This window comes from Colletotrichum acutatum, assembly GCF_030867785.1.
Source record: "Colletotrichum acutatum strain CBS 112980 chromosome Unknown BDZ83scaffold_186, whole genome shotgun sequence".
Classification (NCBI taxonomy): domain Eukaryota; kingdom Fungi; phylum Ascomycota; class Sordariomycetes; order Glomerellales; family Glomerellaceae; genus Colletotrichum; species Colletotrichum acutatum.
The window spans coordinates 1-18,178 of NW_026849180.1; the positions used below are offsets into that span (position 1 = coordinate 1).

The window sequence follows — 18,178 nt, forward strand, 5'->3', positions numbered from 1 at the left end:
CGGCCGCCGTGGAGGGTCAGATCAGGCAAGGCAATCTTGGGCTGGAACCGGGCAGTGAAAACACGCGTCTGGCTCGATCTGGTCTTATCCATTGGCGAATCATCGTGCAAGGCAGTCAGATCTCAACAATTTAGGCATTGTTAATGGTTGAGCCACACTGTTCGCCAAATCAAAGGCGCTCTCACGTCCAAGCAAAGCCGCTGCACTGCCTGCATCATGACATATGGCAACCTCTACCGATAACCTATGGCTCGACTCAGCGGTGGCCCACGAGACCGAGCTGCAGCTTCAGGCTTTCTTGAAATGTCATATGACAGGTCAAAGCGAGTTCCTGTCAGCGCTTCGTCCGCATTGCTTACATATGAGGAGAGTTGGTGCCACAGCGAATCACGTTTAGCTTGACGTATTGGACGCAGGCGAACCATCGAGCCTGGCGGCCCAATTTGAATGCCATTCTGCCTGATGCCACAAACGGCTTCTGTCGTACAGCTTGGCTTGGTGAACCTGCATGAGGCAACCTGTGGCAACAATCGTCAAACTTATGGAATTCCATTACGGGTCGGGCATTTCAGGCTGCACCGCCCGCATCCGACTTTGCGCACGTGTTCGTAAACTGTAGGATAGCAGTTTCCAGTTTTTCAGAGAGTGGCTGGCGTTCTTCATCCAATCAAGAGCCTTATGTGATCTTTTGGTGATACTTGGAGGGGCAAGAATGCAGAGACAGTGCTCCATGTCTAGTGGTGCTGTTCTTGGGTCTTGTGGGCAGAGAGCCGGGGGAATTTTGGCAGCAATGACCTCACGTAAGTAGGTAGCCTGAATTTTGATGATAATTGAATGCTAGAGCTTGACATGAATGCTTCATGCGTTCGAGGAAATCCTCGTATCAGATCAGTCTTTACCCAAGTACAATCCGCAAAGTCGAGTTCTAAGATCATCGCATGTAGCCTACTATAGTTCTGTGTCACGTGGAACCTACATCTAGAATCACCAAGGGACTTAGATGGGTCGTCTAGCCGTACATTGGTGGGCAGTTGCATGTAGCTACTCCCGTTTATCACATGTTTCTACAATTGTATTCAAACGAAGTATTTGCTGATTGTAGTCGTGGGGTAGCATTGGTAGTCTCAGAATATTGTGATGGTAGTATTCCAATCCGACCATAATCGAGGTCGCCTGTCTTGCACACTTCAAATCACCATCTTCGCTTAGACACGGCTCCTCCTCTTTTCAAGCTTCGTGGCGGTGACCAATATGATCTCTCCGTTATTTATCATATTTGTCAACTCGCCATTTTCAACTGAAATAGGTAAAAAGACTCTATCTCTATCTGCCACATCGACGATACCCCGCGCGTTTGGGTGGTCCTCGCAAATGATTTCCGGCGCCCGACCTGCTCCGACTTGCCTTTATCGGATCTTTATGCCTCTTATCACCCGGATGCTCGTGTCCGGCCCCCTCAGCCTAATAGCCACCAACCCCACCCCCATTCTCAATAGCATTATCAAGCAACTCACGAAAGCATCTTCCCCACCTCTGATAAATAAGGAATAGACTAAATCTTGGCCCAAAGCCATACCTCCGAAATACGGTCTTAAAGTAGCAGAGGCCATCAGACATGAAGGCGCGAGGGGAAACAGGATTAGAGATGCAGTACCCATAGTTTTCAGACTGTGATCCCAATCAAAGACTTTAGTGCAACAGTTCTTTGCGTTTTCTATACCAAGTATCCACATTTCATTGCATCTCTGCCCCAACGACATGTTGCGCTTCCTTGGACTCTCTTCAGCAACTAGCGATGCCAAGCCAGAGCCTTCACGAAGTCTTCCAGCTTCGTGGTACAGGTCCCCAGAACTCCATCAGCTCGAGAGAAGAGCAATTATATCGAGAAAGTGGATCCTGGTGACACATTCGCTACGCTTCAAGCAGGCGGGCGAGTTCGTCTCCTTCGTCTACGCCGACTTCCCTTTCTTTCTCGTCCAAGACCGCGACGGTAACATCAACGGCTTCCACAATGTGTGCCGCCACCGAGCATACCCTGTCGTCGAGAAGAAGTCCGGCAAGGCGAGCATTCTGAGCTGCAAGTACCACGGCTGGTCATATGGTTTCAAAGGCAATCTTGCCAAAGCGCCGAGATTCGATACGGTAACCGGCTTTGATAAGAGCCAAAATGGCCTTCTCCCTATCCACGTTCGCGTGGATACCGCTGGCTTCATCTGGGTTAACCTCCAAGCAGGCGAACCAGATGTCAAGTGGGAAGACGAGTTTGGCGGTGTCTACCAGAAGCCGCGGATGCAAAACTTCGACTTTTCCGGGGGCTACAAATACGACCACGTCTGGGATATGGAGCTAGAGGCCAACTGGAAAGCTGTCATTGAGAATTACAACGAGTGCTACCATTGCCCAACATCACACCCCTTGATTGCGGGAGTGTCGGACTTGACGAAGTATCAAGTGAAGCCAAGTGGGGGTTGCTTGGAGCACGAGATCATCAATAAGAAGGCTCAAGACGAAGAAGACGAGTTTCGACGTTCGATTACATTCTTTTACCCCTCGACTTCGGTCACAATCACGTAAGTCGCTTGGTGTGGAGAATCAAGTCGCGGCAATTACAAAAGAGCATAAATTGACGAATAGCGTAGTCAAAACTTCTTCTACATCCAGCGAATGATCCCGATCAGCGCGACCAAGACCCGAATCGAGAACGAGGTGTATCGCTCGCACAATTCCTCCGATGCTGAGTTCGCCGCCATCAATGCGTTCTACAAGCAGGTGCTAGAGGAGGACCGAGATTTGTGCATTGGCGCACAGGAAAACCTCAGTGCCGGGGTCTTCATTAGCGGCGAGCTACATCCAGAAAAAGAGAGGGTAAGACAGCGAATTCTTGATACTTTCCCGGTATTACAGACAGACACTAACGCATTCGCTCAGGGCCCCATTCATTTCCAAAATACGGTTAGAGAGGAGGTCATGAAGCACCGGCAAAGAGAACTCGAGCAAGGAGGCAGGGAAATTTGGCCAGCCACGCCAAATCTACTCGGGCAGACGCGCGCAGGGAAATTGAATGAAGACGAAGCTTTCTGCTCAGAACTCGAGAAAGCTAATTGCGGTGGTCGGGAGGAACTAGCCTGGTGAGCCATACGCTCTGCCGGTGCATGTGATGAGCAATATCGGGACGGCCTGGCTGTACGGAATACGATGTATGATGGCATATGGAACTTTCAGCGTTGGTTTAGTCTCATGGATTTCCTAGCATCTAGTTCTCCATTCTACCAAACGAAATTGAAGTCTAGCTCTCTACGACAACGCGTCTTTCCTCCGACTGGCGTGGTGACTTGCTTGTGGTGCAGGACTGATGATTGAGTGATAGTAGCGTGAGCATCGATGTGTGGGCATGTTGTTTAGGTTTTGCCGTTGCCTCTGGCAAAGCGTTGTGACCCTTGATCCCTTGGAAAATTGACTGAGACTTAGCCTCCAGCTTGGTAACCACAAGTTTGTATTGGATTTTGAACTGTAGTTCACTCGCCACATGACTCCAGAACGACTATTACCAAGAGTGGGGTTCGAAGCATGCATAGCATGGAGAACTACGGTTCCGACTGCTGAACTTCACAGCTCTCACCCAACCACTGATCCATCTTTACTGCGACGTATTTGCAAGGCCGGGCCACATGGCAACCAACATTCTTCTACTATTACCTCTGATTCTGCAAAGGAACTCTTCGCATAATTATGCATATGCAGGAGCTCTGAGCATTTGTTGGGGTCGTCGGAGCAGCTATCTTGGAGCAGATCTTATCTATCCGTAGCATGAGGGGAAAGTGGGTTTTCCGGCGGGGGAGAGATTGAGGCCGAGAACGGAGCACCATCCGCGGCGAGTAATCTACTTTCGTGCGACCAACTCTTATCAGTGAGTAAGGTAGTATCAATCTCGAGCTGTAGAACTTACTCTCGGGCGATGCCGTGAGACGGTGCAACCACACCAGATGCTATCATTGCACCCCACTCTTCAGAAGTCCAGTCTGGGCGAGCACGAGGACCCGAGACGCGAGGGGAGAGGGGTGGATGACCTTGAGGCTTACACGTCTTGAGTGAGGAGGCTTCAAAGCGTCCCATGGACCAACTTCAGCTATATCAGCAAAGATCTGTTGCGACAAAATTGGGATGCTGTAGAGACATTTGATACCAGCACTCACAAGCTTGAGGTCAGCCAACATCATACCATCAGACCAAGGCATTTTCAGAGACGATATTAACTTTGGTCTGGCAATCCTTAATCAAGACAAAATGGCAGCGCTCGAAATCCCAATCATTGACTTTTCTGGTGAGTCTACCAAGAACATCGTGCTGCAGCAGCCGAAAAGGGTTAGCCAAGTCCTAACAGCGATGTCCATTCCTAGGGTTCTACTCTGAGGACCCTCTTCAGAAACAAAAGGTCGTAGACCAAGTGCGCGACAGCTGCCTGTACAATGGCTTCTTCCAGATAGTAGGCCACTCGGTGCCTCTGGCGCAGCAGAAGGCCGCCATGAGCGGCGCCAAGAAGTTCTTTGCTATGCCTCTCGAAGAAAAGCAAAAGGTCGCCAAGGAGAACACAACGTGGAACCGCGGCTACGAGATGCTAAGGTCACAGATCCTCGAGGAGGGAACTCAACCAGAACTCAAGGAAGGGTTCTACATCGGTGCTGAGATCCCTGAGGACCACCCTTACTTCATCAACAAGAAGCTCAACAGCGGACCGAATCAGTGGCCCGAGGGTCTGGGTAGTGACTTGCAGAGCTTCAGGGATTCCTCGATGGAGTACTACTCTTCGGCTCTCAAACTTGCTTCGGATCTCATGCGGGTCATTGCACTATCATTGGACCTCGAGGAGACCTACTTTTCCAAGTTCATGGATGGAGCTGTGGCGACAATGAGACTTCTGCACTACCCGTCGCAACCCAAGGATGCGGACGAGAAGTTGACTCGCGGAATTGGTGCCCACACCGACTTCGGTGCCATAACTATGCTTCTTCAGGATGAGGTCGATGGTTTGCAGGTATGGGACAAGAAGAACGAGACATGGATCGACGTAAGTGGAACCCCCACCCCCCACTGCAGAGCACCACTCTTGACCGCTTCATAGCTCAATGATACTGACCAGCCACTTCTAGGTCCCACCAACTGAAGGTGCCTTTGTTGTGAACTTGGGTAACCTTATGGCAAGATGGACCAACGAATTGTACAAGAGCAACATTCACAGGGTCATCAACAAGTCTGGCCAGGAGCGATACTCCATCCCCGTCTTTGTCTCTGGCAACCCAGATTACCTGGTTGAATGCATCCCCACTTGCAAGTCGGCGACGCAGCCAGCCAAGTTTGGACCGGTCACAGTTGAGCAGGCAGTCTCTGCTTCGTATGCAGAGTCGTATGGAAGAGCACAATTGTACAAACAGGGTTTGGAGCACGCTACGGCTAACAAAGTCAAGGCTCAGGAAGCCCAACCGGCGCAGATTGCTGTTGCTTGAGGCGTCATTGGTAGGGGAGCATGTACACAATTTTTCAAAAGAATGTAGCAATGTGTGATTCTAAAAATTTGAGATGACAATCATTGATGGCAATGCTAAGAATGACTAAAGAAAGCATTATATCTAGTCCTGTTCCCCGAGTCAAGATACACCAAGCCTCTTGGCCAGCCAGTGAGAAAAGGTCACTGATTTCTGATCAACGAGCCGCCAGTGAAGGTCCCCGAGCACTATGATCGACAGCATGGCGACGACAAAAAGCGTGCCCCACGAAACAATCAAGCTATACCCGGCTGCCAGCATCTTAAGCTTCAGACCATAGCTAAGGAAATTCTTACCACAGCCCCAATGAACTAGATAGAAACTGAAACTGACTTCTCCCAGGTACAGTACCGGCTTCGTGTTGAGAACGTGCTGTAAGACAGGTAGGTTCTCCAATGATAGAACCAGGGCCACAGCACATGTGCCTTGGAAGAATTGATGCACTCCAAAGCCGAAAGTGTTGAAGCCAGCAAACCACGAATAGATAGGGGCTTGGGTGGCGTCGCCATGCATCGGCCAGCAGCCCAAGAAGATGATGGGCACCAGCATCAGCCATGATGTGACGGTGACAACCGTTCGAACCATTTTTGGTAACTCTGGTAGCTTCGCCCGGAAAAGTCGTAAATCGGCAATGAACATGCCTGCGATGAACAGACAGTTCGTTGCTCTCTGGAGGTTGAAGGAGTAGATGAGGAGTAGGACGGTCGCTGGCAACCGCACCATGGGTGACATTCTGATGAAAGCCATACAAGCCAGGAACACAAGCAGTGATCCTTGGTACTCAGCTGCCAAAGTCCAACCCTGGGGCATGACAGTGTTGGCCGAGCCGGAGGTAATGATAGTTATCAGTGTGGTCCAGACATAGTATACATGGCTCCAGAAGCCCTCGGCGACAGGCCCCATAGGTTCGGTGCTATTAAGGGCATAAAATGCGCTGAAGGGAACCAAGGCGGTAGAGACCGCGATGATAGGTATGGTCGGGAGGAAGAGTCGGAACGGACGCCGGAAAATGCTGGATGGGAAAGAGCTGATGGGGTTGGGCCCCTGTGCACCTTGTGCGCCTTGTGCTGCGTAAGACTTGCTCAGAGGCCCATATGTAAGAGCAAAGCCACTGATGACGAAGAAGACCGAGACCATGAATACTCCGCTATGTATGAGGCGAATGAACGGGAGCTGGACCACGTAGACGCTTTCTTCGCTATCGCCCCATGCGCGATGAATGAGCGGGTACTGCGTAATATCATTGTCAGTCAAATCGATCAAACCAGAGCTTCATACTTGTCAGGTATATGACTATTGGTGCTTGGGTCTGAGAAAATCTGGAAGGGCAGAAAGAAACCCTCGTCACTTACATCTCCGTCTATCGTATGTTGAAGGGCCACGATAAGCGATGCAATGCCTCGAAGGCCATTTAGATATGATGTTTTGTTTGGAGCTGGGATTATCGAGTTCTCCGTGGCGTGGCCAAAAATGCGAGCGATGTAGGATGGCACCAGCAACCAGAAGAAGGCCTTTGGACTCATAGGGCGCCAGCTGGTCGAAAGTCTTGCCAAGGGCGATGATCTCCCTGATGATTCTGCCATCGGCAGGTCTGTCGATGAGCCCGCTTCATTGCCTTGAAGCAAGCCGTAATGCGATTCTCCAGCCCGGACTCCGGAAAACCAATCCCGTACCCTTTCGAGCGGCTGCTTGAGCATGGGATGAGCCGCCTCCGGATCCTCAAGCTTCATGTTCTCCATCTTCGCTAAGTGGAAGATGAGTCAACAAAAGTAGAGACTAACTGGACCTTCTTGTTCTTGACTGCGTCCAAGGTAATGTTGAAACGGGGAATAAATACTGAGGATTAAAGACCCGAAAGGTGATGATAAGACTCGAAAGCGAGGCTTAAAGTATAAAGGTGACAAGAGTTTCCCAAGTTAGACACGGGGCGCAGGGTGCGCTTTCTGCATGCCACGATGTTTCACTTGAAGCTTCTCCAAATGCTAGGGGGTTTTACTGCCCTGCGCCACTTGTCTGAGTTGGAAAACTGTCGAGGGCCTCACACTCAAAGTTTCTCAGCCGTTATACCTTTTTAGGTCATTCTTTCGTATCTACTTGGAGCTTTATCGTCGCTCAAGGGAGAAGCCATCCTGGTCCGATCATCAGCCCCCAACTACTGGGGAATGCCCTCATTGAGACCTGATCTGATCAATTGGAAAAGCATATAATAGAGATACGCGCTTGTTAACTTTCGCATTCTCTGGATGTTCTCAACATGTTCGGACGGAATGTATACTTTCCTTGGGCATGCCAAGACGGCGACTTTCCGAGTGTCAGAAATGTGCGATTCCGGTGAGTGAGACCAACCCCGCGGGCACCGCGTGCACCATGTACCCGGTCACCTTTCCGACGACGGCAAATACAGACTTCCTGTCGTTTACTATTGGCCGATTGGGTTACACCGAAGTCGCGACAAAGCTGCCGACGGTCACACCAAACGTGGTGAATTTCCTAGTGTTGTTGTCGCGTCGTACACGGTACAGCCCTGATCAGAACGGAGAACGCAGAAGTCTTACATGTCTTACATGTCTTATTGAAGTGACTGCCATTGATGTGGAAGCACACGTCTTTGTCGCGTTCTTTTACCGATTCCATCTGACAGCTTCACAGATGGAAGGGATATCCCTCCATGTTCTAAGTTGAGTTCTTGCCTGGTACATTTTAAGCGTAACGGCAACAACCCGTGTAGAACTCTCATACAGCAATGGCCGGCGTTCGTGTGGGATTTTAGGGAAATCGGATTCCGAGGACAATGGAAGCTCCTCGAATATTTGAGGAGTCTATCAGGAACTGGAAACAGTTTGCGCCTATTTATACTTGAACTCGGCCAGTGCACACATCAGTGGTCAATTTTGATAACAATCTTCGAGAAATGCTTCTTCTCCTTCAATCGCGCATAAGCAGCCTTTGCCTCCGCGAGCTCAAAAATAGTGTCATCGACGACCGGCTTGACGTGCTTCTCCTCGATGAAACGAACCATATCTCGGAATTGTGCCCGACTTCCCAAGATCACACCTCTGACAATGCATGGACGCATGAGAGCAGCCAGCATGGGCACAACCTCGGCTTTGCCTCCGACCAAGCCTGCAGAGACAACCACACCGTTTGTATTCACTGCGGTGAGCGATTGAGAAAGTGAGTCGTTGCCGGCAACATCGACAACAATGTCGAAGCCAGCCTGATTCGGTGTGAAGTTCCTCGTCTTGACACCCCAGTCTTTGGGGTTTTCTCGATAGCTGATCGTGTGGCTCGCGCCGAGTGCCTTCAGCTTCTCCTCCTTTTCTGCGGACGAAGTCGTGGCGACAACAGTAGCCCCAGCAGCTACTGCCAGCTGAAGAGCGGCAATGCTCACACCGCCTGTTCCTTGGACGAGCACCCATGTATCGGAACGGGGTTCTCTGCCTTTGAGGCCAAAGAGTGCGTTCCATGCTGTGAGGCCACTGCAAGTCAAAGTTGCAGCTTCTGGCCAGCCGAGAGATCTGGGTACATGAACAAGCCCGCTTTCTGTGAATATGCCTTCTGATTGTAGAGTTCCATTGATGGTCTGGCCAAGACCTTCCACGATATCCTGGTAGATCGGCAATTCATCATCACCGCAACGCTCGGCATGCTTAGGAGCTAGGTGAGTGACGACGTGGTCACCGATCTTGAAAGCCGTTACGGAACTGCCAATCGCTTTGACAATGCCGGCACCATCAGAACCAGGCACGACATGTTGTCGAATCGCGCCGGCGGTGGCTGCCGTACCCTGTATGACTATTAGAACATGGATGCTCGCAGTGCTGAAGTTTACTTGCCTTCGCATCTGCGATTGCGAGCTCGCGATAGTTCAAGCTAGCACTGTGCAGCTCCACCAGAACCTCGTGAGCTGCCAACTTATCGGCCTGCGGTACGTCTTCCTCGTACTTGAGGCTTGTCTCAAAGCCGCTTTGGCCAGTCAAGATCCACCTGCGAGACATGGAGGGCTGGGGCTTTGATAATGGTGGAGAGAGGAGCTATGGCTTCCGAGCTGTGGTGCCTAAATTTCTAGGCGGAAGATATGTATGGATGCGAGATCTTTGCTGTACAAGTAGTGATAACGAGTGAGTTCCTCACTGGCCCCTCATCTTCGCCCTGAGCAGTTTTAACGGTTTTGCTAGCTGTGGGGGCCAACTCAGAAGAGATCCAGCTTTTGCGTAGTTGCAGCATCATGGTCCCATTTTCATCCGCTTTTTCGTCCGGATTTCGTCCGCTTTGGTCCGTATGTCCGTGCCAAGGCGTAAAATCGGGGCCGTGAAGCCGGTCCCGGGGCTCGGACGACTCGGGCCAACCCAAACGACTCGCGTTGAAATATTAGCCGGTATGGTCAAAGCATCCTTAGCATCCTTGGTCTACGTTAGGATGTTTGACGCAGTACGTCACTGACTTAAGGCCGAAATTTCGCGGCCAGTTGCCCCGGTCTTATTTCCGTCCCAAAGTTCGATCAAGGGTTTTGCGGCGGATCAGCAGGACGCCTTGCGTTATTAACAAGTCTATGGCTGTATAGTTCATCTTCCGAACCTGTCTCAAGCCCTTTCAGTTCCGAAACAGCTTGGATGTCAATGCAAACTCGATTAGCCTTTGGCCTTACTCGCTTTCTCCAACACAGCTTGGAAATGAGAGTTGTTTGATTGTCCCCGAGCCTAACACCAAGATATTCCGAATTCGCCCTGGTGACGTTGCTGTTACGAGTTCTCACTAAGATGATTCCCATATCAGCTCAATAGCATGTCCAGGAACTTTTGAGTTGAACCACTCGTCAACAATGATCCCATCCTTCATCAGCCCTGTTGTTCTAGCCCCACCCAGCACCCCAGATATACCTAGAGCTCTGACTGCCCAGAAGAGCTCACTTGAAGCAAGGTTTCGAGCAATACACTGCCGCGGCCCAAGTCCAAATGGAATGGCATCGCGCAGCATTTCCTCGCTAGGTTCAAGCCATCGTTCTGGCTGGAATTCATGCGGATTTGGGAAGATAGCGTCGTTGAAATGCAGGCTGAACGGTGCACATCCGATCCAAGTTCCGCCTGGGAACTCAAAAGTCGCAGCTTCTCCAGAAGGCAGCTCGGTCGTGAATGAGAATCCGCTGGGCGGCACAACGCGTGGAAGCCGAGTCGGGTTTGCCATGGACATCCGAAGACCCTCGCGCACCACGCCACGCAGATAGGGAAGAGTTTGCGGGTCAGCTTGCGCTGCCTCTGGCGATGCAAGCTCGTCTTTGAGCTTTTGATATGTCGAGGGCGACTTTGCCAAATGCCAGCAGATGGCACCAAAATTCATACCAGTACTGTCGGTACCGGCAAACATCAAATCCATACACTGAACAGCAGCTTCTTCTTTGCTGATGCCAGCTCGCAGTAGCCGAGCTTGGTACGTTTGATCTTTCTCTAGATCGGCCTCGGCGACGACCTGATCGCAGAACTTTGTCACGAGTTCCATCGACTCGTCAACCTTCTCATCCGGAAACACCTTCGGGAGAGCCCACTCGAAGGCATGAAAGATCCAATTGGGAAGCAAGAAGAATCTCCCAACTGCGACAAAGGTATCCACAAATTCGCTGGCAGAGAGCTTGCTTGAGTCGCTAGCGCTCCTGCTTGCCTCCAGCTCGGCAATACCGCCATATGTTTTGCCTAGGAGATACTCCGTCACTGCATCAAGAGCTAGACATCTGCCGATATTGAGCATGTTGACGGGTTTGCCTGCAGTTGCTTCGTGTCCGATATGCGCCATCAACCTGTCAACACAGGATCTCAGTATCTGGTCACCTTCCTTTCGAATAGACGCTGGGCTGAACATGCTGACAACGGCTTTTGATCTGACGGCCCTGTGCGCGGGATCTAGAGCCGAAAATATCGTCGGATGACCGCTAAAGTCGAAATTGCTATAGCATGCTGTTTTTAAGAATCCTCCCTTGTCGGAGTAGATCGGTGCAAGAGCCGCTCCGTCGCTTATGTCAACATCATTAGGACTGATTCGAACGACTGGACCATAAACCTTGTGCAAGGCTTCGACCGAGGTCGTTTCATCGCCTGCGTACGAGTGGTACCATAGCCATAATGGAGAGATTGTTGCTTTCCAAGGTCCCGGGATTTTGCGTAGTGGGTGGAGGAAGATGTTGTAGAAGACGTAAATGGAAAGCGTAGCCAATGGGGTAACGAGTGAGAGTTTGAGCGAGTTTTTGGCGAAAATGGCCAATAGGTCGGCGAAAAGACCCATTGCTTCGAAGTTGCGTTCCAGTCTAGGAACCCGAATGTCAATGAGAAATAGCGGCTTGAAGCAGGTCAACAGATGAGGATGACTATTATTTGTAAACTAAGTGCGATGATTCGTTGCATTGATGAGTCAGATACAGACGTCATGACAGTTGAAGAGACAATATGCAGGCGAAAAGCACGTGACGCTACTAGAGATAAGCATGCAGCTGAAGTGATTGAACTGCATTACAGACGTCTCAAAGAGGCAATAAAGATTCAAACACTACATCTGCCCTCATTTTGGTATCATCCATGACTTTGTTAATAATTCGCATCTTGTGTATGTGCAAGTTTGTATTAGAACGCTTCAATGGATACGTTACCGCTTCCCGCCAAATTCATGCACAATTCAAAGCTAATCACCTAAACTCGCGGAAAGTGGAAATGTCTTTCCATTCAAATTAAGCAGAAAAAAGTCAATCTACCACTTTGTCACGCCACCATCAACCAAGATATCGCTTCCCTGGCAGTATCTGTCCGAATTTTAGCACTTTAGTTGTACATCGGTGTCCATCAGAGATTCAACTCACTTGCTGGCATCGCTCGCCAAGAAGACGCAGGCTCCCTTGATATCGTCAGGCTCCGCTACCCTGCCATTCATAATCTCATCCTTCCACCCCTCAAGAAGATCAGGAAAGGGAGCCGTCATTTCTGTCCGCACATAGCCAGGCGAGATGGAGTTGACTCGGATTCCATACTTGTTCAGCTCGGCAGCAATCGGAGCGACCATCGCTCGTACTGCTCCCTTTGTGCCGCAGTATGCAGTAGACCGTTGGGAGCGGATGGCCATGTACGATGCGATACTTGCAACAAAGATTATGCTTCCGCACTTAGTGCCGTTGGCAATCATTGCCTTGGCGGCCATCTTGGCTGAAAAGTAGAGGCCCTTACAGTTGACGCCATACAGTCTGTCAAAGTCTGCCTCTTCGGTGTCAAGGAATTCAACGTTTTTGTTCACACCGGCGCAAGCGACGAAAATGTCGAGCTTGCCATCAAAGTCGGCTGCCACAGCTGCGAAAGCCTTCTCCAAGCTGGAGATAGATGTTACATCGACAACATATGCTTTTGCTTTGACCCCGTTCGCAGAAGACAGTTGCTCAAAGGCAGATGGCTCCGGATCTATCAGGTCAAAAATGGCAACATCTGCCCCGGCCTCGGCGAGACCTTGCGCGAATGCCAATCCACAACCTCGGCCACCGCCAGTGACTACGGCAACCCGGCCTTTGAGCGAAAACTTCACCCATCAATATTGGCTAGGTCGAGATGGTACTGAGTTTCTGACATACCTTGGACATTTTAATATTATCAGATGGCTTTGCGGCTCACACAAGTTTCAGTAAGCAAATAAGACTGGATGTTCGTAAGGATTCCAATAATGTTGCCAAAGTCGAGATAGGGTCTAGGCATGCGAGAAAGTGAAATGAGATTGCATATCGGTATTGACAACTACACTTGCAACGAGCTTGGAATATTCATAGCTTCAGTGCCGTTCTGGTGACACTATCGGCGAATTACTTAAGACGGCGGTTGTTCCCGTTCCACAAGTATCACTGCACTGCTAGTTTGCCGAGTGTTCAACCCGATTGCAAATTCAACCCCCATTCTAGCGCCTAGCATCGGCGCAGGTATGTAGACGCTTTCAACGGGCTGTCATACCCCATCCTTCCTTATGCTTCAATAGTTGATGCATTGAAACACGCCAACATTCATTCCCCATGCGTCGAATCATGCTTGCAATCTGGAGTTTCAATGCAGCTGGCCATCTCTATCTTATCTTTGCTGCGAGATACGGAAAGTTGCTTGGTTCTGAGGAATGGGGACATTCAAAAGTGGAAAATGGAGAAGTCAAGGGTGGAAGTGGGGGCGGGGTCGATCAGTAGGACAACGACAGTGCAGAAGTGGAATGACCAACAACCATCGATGCCAAAGCAATGAAACTAGGAAAAGGGTGCAATAAGACGATTACGTGGTGGAGGCATCCGTACGTCTAAGATCTGCGGGACACACATTGGAGATCAAGAATGGGGAGATTCTAGACGATGCCGCGACGATAAGCGTAGATGCAGTTGAACTGACGGGGAACTGGCAAGTTAGCGTAGAGACCTTTTCTACCTGCGGAGAAGCTTCCACGAGCTTGAGTTTTGGTGCCTCCGAGTTGGTCTGGATATCAAAGTAACGACAGGTGGTGCTTCATGGGATGGCTTGAGTGATACAGACTGAAAAAGCTCTTAGCATAAAGTCTACCTTCAATCACAAAGTGTTTAGGTGGTACACAGACAAACTCACCACCACTTCCACTTACTCAATTTTATATCAGCACAATCTTCTATCAATAACAATGGGGAAGAAGAAGGTTCTCGTCTGGTAAGTGGTTCTTGGAACAAAACGCGGCATTTCTGTCACGTATGCATGCGTACTCACATGGCCATTGCCGTAGCTACGGTGTGGATATCGACGCCGTTGCCGGCTGGCTCGGGTCATATGGTGGTGAAGACAGTACTAGTGATATCAGTCGAGGTTAGTGGTACTCGTGGAGAGTCTTAGCCGTCTCAACAGCTGCTGGAATGTACACCGCTAACCTGGCGGAGTTTGAACAGGTCTATGGGCTGGGACCATTGGCACCCGTCGACTCTTGAAGCTGTTTGAAAAGTACAACATCAAAGCGTCTTGGTTCATCCCTGGCCACTCTTTGGAAACGTTCCCAGAAGAATGCGCCATGGTGCGGGATGCAGGCCACGAGATCGGCCTGCACGGGTATAGCCACGAGAACCCTGTCGACATGACGCTAGAGCAGCAGCGCGACGTTCTGGACAAGACGTGGAAGATGCTGACAGAGTTCTGCGGCAAGCCGCCCAAGGGCAGCGTTGCCCCGTGGTGGGAGACGAGCGAAGAAGGTACTGAGCTGATGCTGAGCTACGGTATCGAGTATGATCACTCCATGTCGCACCACGACTGCCAAGCATATTGGTTGAGGACAGGTGACAGCTGGACCAAGATCGATTATACCAAAAAGGCAGAGGAGTGGATGAAGCCTTTGGTAAAGGGCAAAGAGACGGGGTTAGTCGAGATTCCCGGATCTTGGTACATTGATGACCTTCCACCGATGATGTTTATGAAGAACTCTGCAAACTCACACGGTTGGGTGAACCCGAGGTAAGTCTTTGAGTTACATTCATGTGGATTATGAGGGCGCTGGCTGATCTTGCCTTCCAACAGGGATGTTGAAGACATCTGGCGAGACCACTTCGACTACTTTTACCGAGAGTATGGTAAGTTGAGGGACCCCCCTGTTAGACGAATAAGGCTTTGTGGACTAATCCTTGTTCAAAGATGAGTTCATCTTCCCTATGACCATCCATCCCGATGTTTCGGGTCGGCCTCACGTGCTACTCATGCACGAGCGGATCATTGAGCACATCAACAAGCACGAAGGCGTTGAGTGGGTGACCATGGGAGAGGTAGGTTCCACCCCCACTCTTTATAATGTATGAGTGTATGCTGATGCTCATGTGCCAATAGATGAGCGACTATTTCAAGTCCAAGAACCCTGCGCCTGAAGGTGGCTTGATGCCTGCCACCCAGGAAGAGGTTATGAAGAAGTACGAGGAATGGAAGAAGACACAATCATAGATTTACGTAGCCTCACGAGTACCAAGCTTTAACCTGTCAAGTCATTACCAAACTGCTTCTTCGAGGATGATATGCAATATGATAAAACTTTTAATGACCCGCATTCGGAAGTATCAAGTCCACTTTCCTGGTCCCAGCGCATTGGCTTGACCGCTGATTAAATTTTGACTCTTTAAATGGACTAGTCACCTGGCAGGCACCTGATATGACATGGGAAGACTCTGCTGAAACTAAGGCACAGATTCTCAGGCCTATGTATGATTGTTCGTTGCCCATGGCGATGCCTGTCGGTCAAGTAGTCTGCATGAGTCTAGAACCCGTGTGTGTTGAGCTTTCAGATTCACCTACTAAGTATTACCCGATTCAAACGTACAGGATTCCTGAATCACGTTGAAACTTGAAGTCCCTACTTTAATGCCAATATGCAATCTAGCTCTTATCCTTGAGGATGTCATCGATGATCTTCCCAGCTGCAAGCACCATCTCCTCCTCCAACTTGCGACCAACGATCTGAAGTCCTACGGGCAAACCAAGAGATGCCATCGTCTCCTTGTTATCCTCCCACAACTTCCTGTTCCACTCGTCCTCAACTCCCCTCACTTCCTCCGCCCATGGCTGATTGACGTCCTCCTCACTCACCCGGCCTCCAGGAACGACCAGAGCAGGGTAATCGAGGAAATTCCACACCTTGGTGTAGCCCACCCATCGACAACCCCCATGTGGCACAGCTGAATGTGGCATAGGTGGCAGCAGTAGGATATCAATCATGCGACCAGTCTTGGGCGAGCGGATGGATTGCCACTTTTCTAGGTATGCCTGCTGCAACTCCCACTTGCGTCTGTTAAGCTGCCAGTAGTCGTACACTGAAATCGGCTTTCCCCGGTTAAGAAGCTTCTCGACGTGCGGGATGAAGGGCTCTCCACCAGCCAAAACGTCTTTGCGAATATCTTCGCCGCCGTCAACCGTGTAAAAGAGGTCCTTGAAACGACGGTCAAAAGGTTTCGCGGAAGTCAGATTGGGTTTCATTTACCATTATTCTTATGCAGTCTTCGTGCAAATTTGCATTCCACTCCAAGACCTCGTGGCCCGCTGCTTGCAGGCGCTCTACAGCGGAACGGAGAACCCGTGTTAATGGCGGGTGGGGTTGAACAACATTGTCATCATAGAGAACTCCAATAGTCAAAGGCCTGGAGCAAGTCTCCTTGTATAAGTCCTCTCGCCACGGAACCGGTGCACAGCGAGCGTCGAGGTCCCAGGGCTTGGCGTTGATCAGCTGCTCCATGGCGAGGCGGATTGTGGACAAGCTGCGGGCCATGGGGCCTATTGACGAAGGCACATGTTCTTGCCCTTCGGTTGATACTGGAACTCCACGATAGGGCAGGCGTCCGCTCTGAACAGGATGTCAGTGATGCTCCATACTTGGTCAATTCTCGCGTGAAGCCAAGTGAGTTCCGAGGTTGCCAGTAATCAGACTCACGCTAGGCTTGAAGCCGTACGTTCCCATCATGTGAGACGGAATACGAATGCTTCCTCCAATATCAGTCCCCCAACCAAGCATACTTGCACCGGAAGCAAGCAAGGCTGCCTCGCCCCCGGTTGACCCACCCGGGGTATAATCCTTGCTCCTGGGGTTGGTGGTCAGGCCCCAAAGAGGGTTGTCCGTCTCACACCACTGTCACGATGTGAGCTTCATTTCATTTTACCAAAGCAGAGACACTCGTAGTCAGAGAGAGTAAGGACATGTCCAACTACTTACCATGATGCTCTGTGGCAAATTTGTTTTCGCAATGACGATGGCGCCCAGAGATTGAAGCATCTTGACGACAACGGCATCGTCTGCGGCAGGTTTGAAGGACCGGCCAACGTATCCAAGAGTTGTGTCGTATCCTTTGACATTGAATTGGTCCTTGAGAGTGACTGGCACACCATGCAAGGGCCCAACGGTCTTCTCGTGTTCGGTGAAGTAGGCATCCAACTCCTTAGCCCGCTTCAGGGCATCATCAAACACGATTTCCGTCAAACTACATTGACGCGCAACAGATATTAGCGTACTTGAAGAAGAAAGGCGAATAATATTTGCCGAAGCAAAAGGTCCGCCCAAGTTCAAAATCTCGAAACGTACCAGTTCGTCTTTTAAGACATGTTTGAGTTAGCACAGACTTCGTCACTTTCGGATGAGAGCCATACCTTGTTGTGCACCTCAGAAGCCCTGTTAATATTTGAAGACTCATCAGTATCAATTTCCACGATAGATGCACGGAAAGGGAAGAGGCTCTGCAATTGCAGGCGCGTGTTGGTTGCTTATCCACATACTTCCGAATGTAGGCCTTCACAATGTCTTCGCTCGTCACCTCACCACGTGAGATTTTCGAGACAAGTTGGGAGGCTTCAGCTATAGCCGTGATCCCAAGATCTTTCGGATCGTTCGTTGAGCCTCCAACGGATGCTGAGATAACTTCAGCCCGAAGCTGTCTCTTCTTAGATACGACATCTTGCCAAGCTTGTGCCGGCTCAGGGATCGTGATTTGCGTCATTGTTTGTGCCTGTTTCAAACTTCCTTGAACTACGTTCTCGTCACTTCGCAGTATGTCTCTCAATATCTTCATTCTTTGGCCGAGTCGCCAAATACCGCAAAGCTGTTGTCACGATGGTGCCAAACACTAAACCGAAGCGGGCCCGGCTTGCCGACGATGTTCG

General features: G+C 50.3%; 8 protein-coding genes across 8 annotated transcripts; 3 read left to right on the forward strand and 5 right to left on the reverse strand.

The window, feature by feature from the left end:
• Positions 1 to 1,758: 1,758 nt before the first annotated feature.
• BDZ83DRAFT_757829 (Rieske domain-containing protein) lies at positions 1,759 to 3,132 on the forward strand (the record flags this gene model as incomplete). Its single annotated transcript, XM_060514948.1, has 3 exons — positions 1,759 to 2,570; positions 2,640 to 2,865; positions 2,929 to 3,132. The coding sequence occupies 3 exons, from the start codon at positions 1,759 to 1,761 to the stop codon at positions 3,130 to 3,132; spliced, it is 1,242 nt and encodes a 413-aa protein (XP_060358477.1).
• A 1,152-nt stretch (positions 3,133 to 4,284) lies between these two features.
• BDZ83DRAFT_735588 (2OG-Fe(II) oxygenase superfamily protein) lies at positions 4,285 to 5,501 on the forward strand (the record flags this gene model as incomplete). Its single annotated transcript, XM_060512970.1, has 3 exons — positions 4,285 to 4,321; positions 4,398 to 5,065; positions 5,148 to 5,501. 3 exons carry the CDS (start codon positions 4,285 to 4,287, stop codon positions 5,499 to 5,501), a joined length of 1,059 nt encoding a protein of 352 aa, XP_060358478.1.
• Positions 5,502 to 5,642: 141 nt separating this feature from the next.
• Positions 5,643 to 7,063, reverse strand: BDZ83DRAFT_592153 (acyltransferase; the record flags this gene model as incomplete). Its single annotated transcript, XM_060506508.1, has 2 exons — positions 5,643 to 6,770; positions 6,893 to 7,063. The coding sequence occupies 2 exons, from the start codon at positions 7,061 to 7,063 to the stop codon at positions 5,643 to 5,645; spliced, it is 1,299 nt and encodes a 432-aa protein (XP_060358479.1).
• A 1,089-nt stretch (positions 7,064 to 8,152) lies between these two features.
• BDZ83DRAFT_145814 (putative alcohol dehydrogenase) lies at positions 8,153 to 9,916 on the reverse strand. Its single transcript, XM_060501304.1, has 2 exons — positions 9,377 to 9,916; positions 8,153 to 9,327 (listed from the first exon to the last, which is right to left on the reverse strand). Exons 1-2 carry the CDS (start codon positions 9,536 to 9,538, stop codon positions 8,419 to 8,421), a joined length of 1,071 nt encoding a protein of 356 aa, XP_060358480.1. The 5' UTR covers positions 9,539 to 9,916; the 3' UTR covers positions 8,153 to 8,418.
• A 379-nt stretch (positions 9,917 to 10,295) lies between these two features.
• Positions 10,296 to 11,813, reverse strand: BDZ83DRAFT_592195 (cytochrome P450; the record flags this gene model as incomplete). The annotated part of the gene is made up of 1 exon (XM_060506510.1): positions 10,296 to 11,813. The coding sequence occupies one exon, from the start codon at positions 11,811 to 11,813 to the stop codon at positions 10,296 to 10,298; it is 1,518 nt and encodes a 505-aa protein (XP_060358481.1).
• Positions 11,814 to 12,272: 459 nt separating this feature from the next.
• BDZ83DRAFT_757833 (short chain dehydrogenase) lies at positions 12,273 to 13,146 on the reverse strand (the record flags this gene model as incomplete). The annotated part of the gene is made up of 3 exons (XM_060514949.1): positions 12,273 to 12,324; positions 12,382 to 13,085; positions 13,138 to 13,146. 3 exons carry the CDS (start codon positions 13,144 to 13,146, stop codon positions 12,273 to 12,275), a joined length of 765 nt encoding a protein of 254 aa, XP_060358482.1.
• A 1,043-nt stretch (positions 13,147 to 14,189) lies between these two features.
• Positions 14,190 to 15,481, forward strand: BDZ83DRAFT_592137 (polysaccharide deacetylase; the record flags this gene model as incomplete). Its single annotated transcript, XM_060506505.1, has 6 exons — positions 14,190 to 14,215; positions 14,289 to 14,368; positions 14,449 to 15,004; positions 15,068 to 15,120; positions 15,182 to 15,309; positions 15,371 to 15,481. The coding sequence occupies 6 exons, from the start codon at positions 14,190 to 14,192 to the stop codon at positions 15,479 to 15,481; spliced, it is 954 nt and encodes a 317-aa protein (XP_060358483.1).
• A 429-nt stretch (positions 15,482 to 15,910) lies between these two features.
• BDZ83DRAFT_757835 (amidase) lies at positions 15,911 to 18,015 on the reverse strand (the record flags this gene model as incomplete). Its single annotated transcript, XM_060514950.1, has 7 exons — positions 15,911 to 16,459; positions 16,512 to 16,871; positions 16,959 to 17,153; positions 17,238 to 17,502; positions 17,604 to 17,611; positions 17,669 to 17,690; positions 17,795 to 18,015. The coding sequence occupies 7 exons, from the start codon at positions 18,013 to 18,015 to the stop codon at positions 15,911 to 15,913; spliced, it is 1,620 nt and encodes a 539-aa protein (XP_060358484.1).
• Between the last annotated feature and the right edge of the window lie 163 nt (positions 18,016 to 18,178).

Coding starts and splice junctions, on each gene's coding strand:
- BDZ83DRAFT_145814 (XM_060501304.1), bottom strand. CDS start 9,538: ATGTCTCGCAGGTGGATCTTGACTGGCCAAAGCGGCTTTGAGACAAGC. Junction 9,328..9,376: donor TCGCAATCGCAGATGCGAAG/GCAAGTAAACTT, acceptor ATAGTCATACAG/GGTACGGCAGCCACCGCCGG.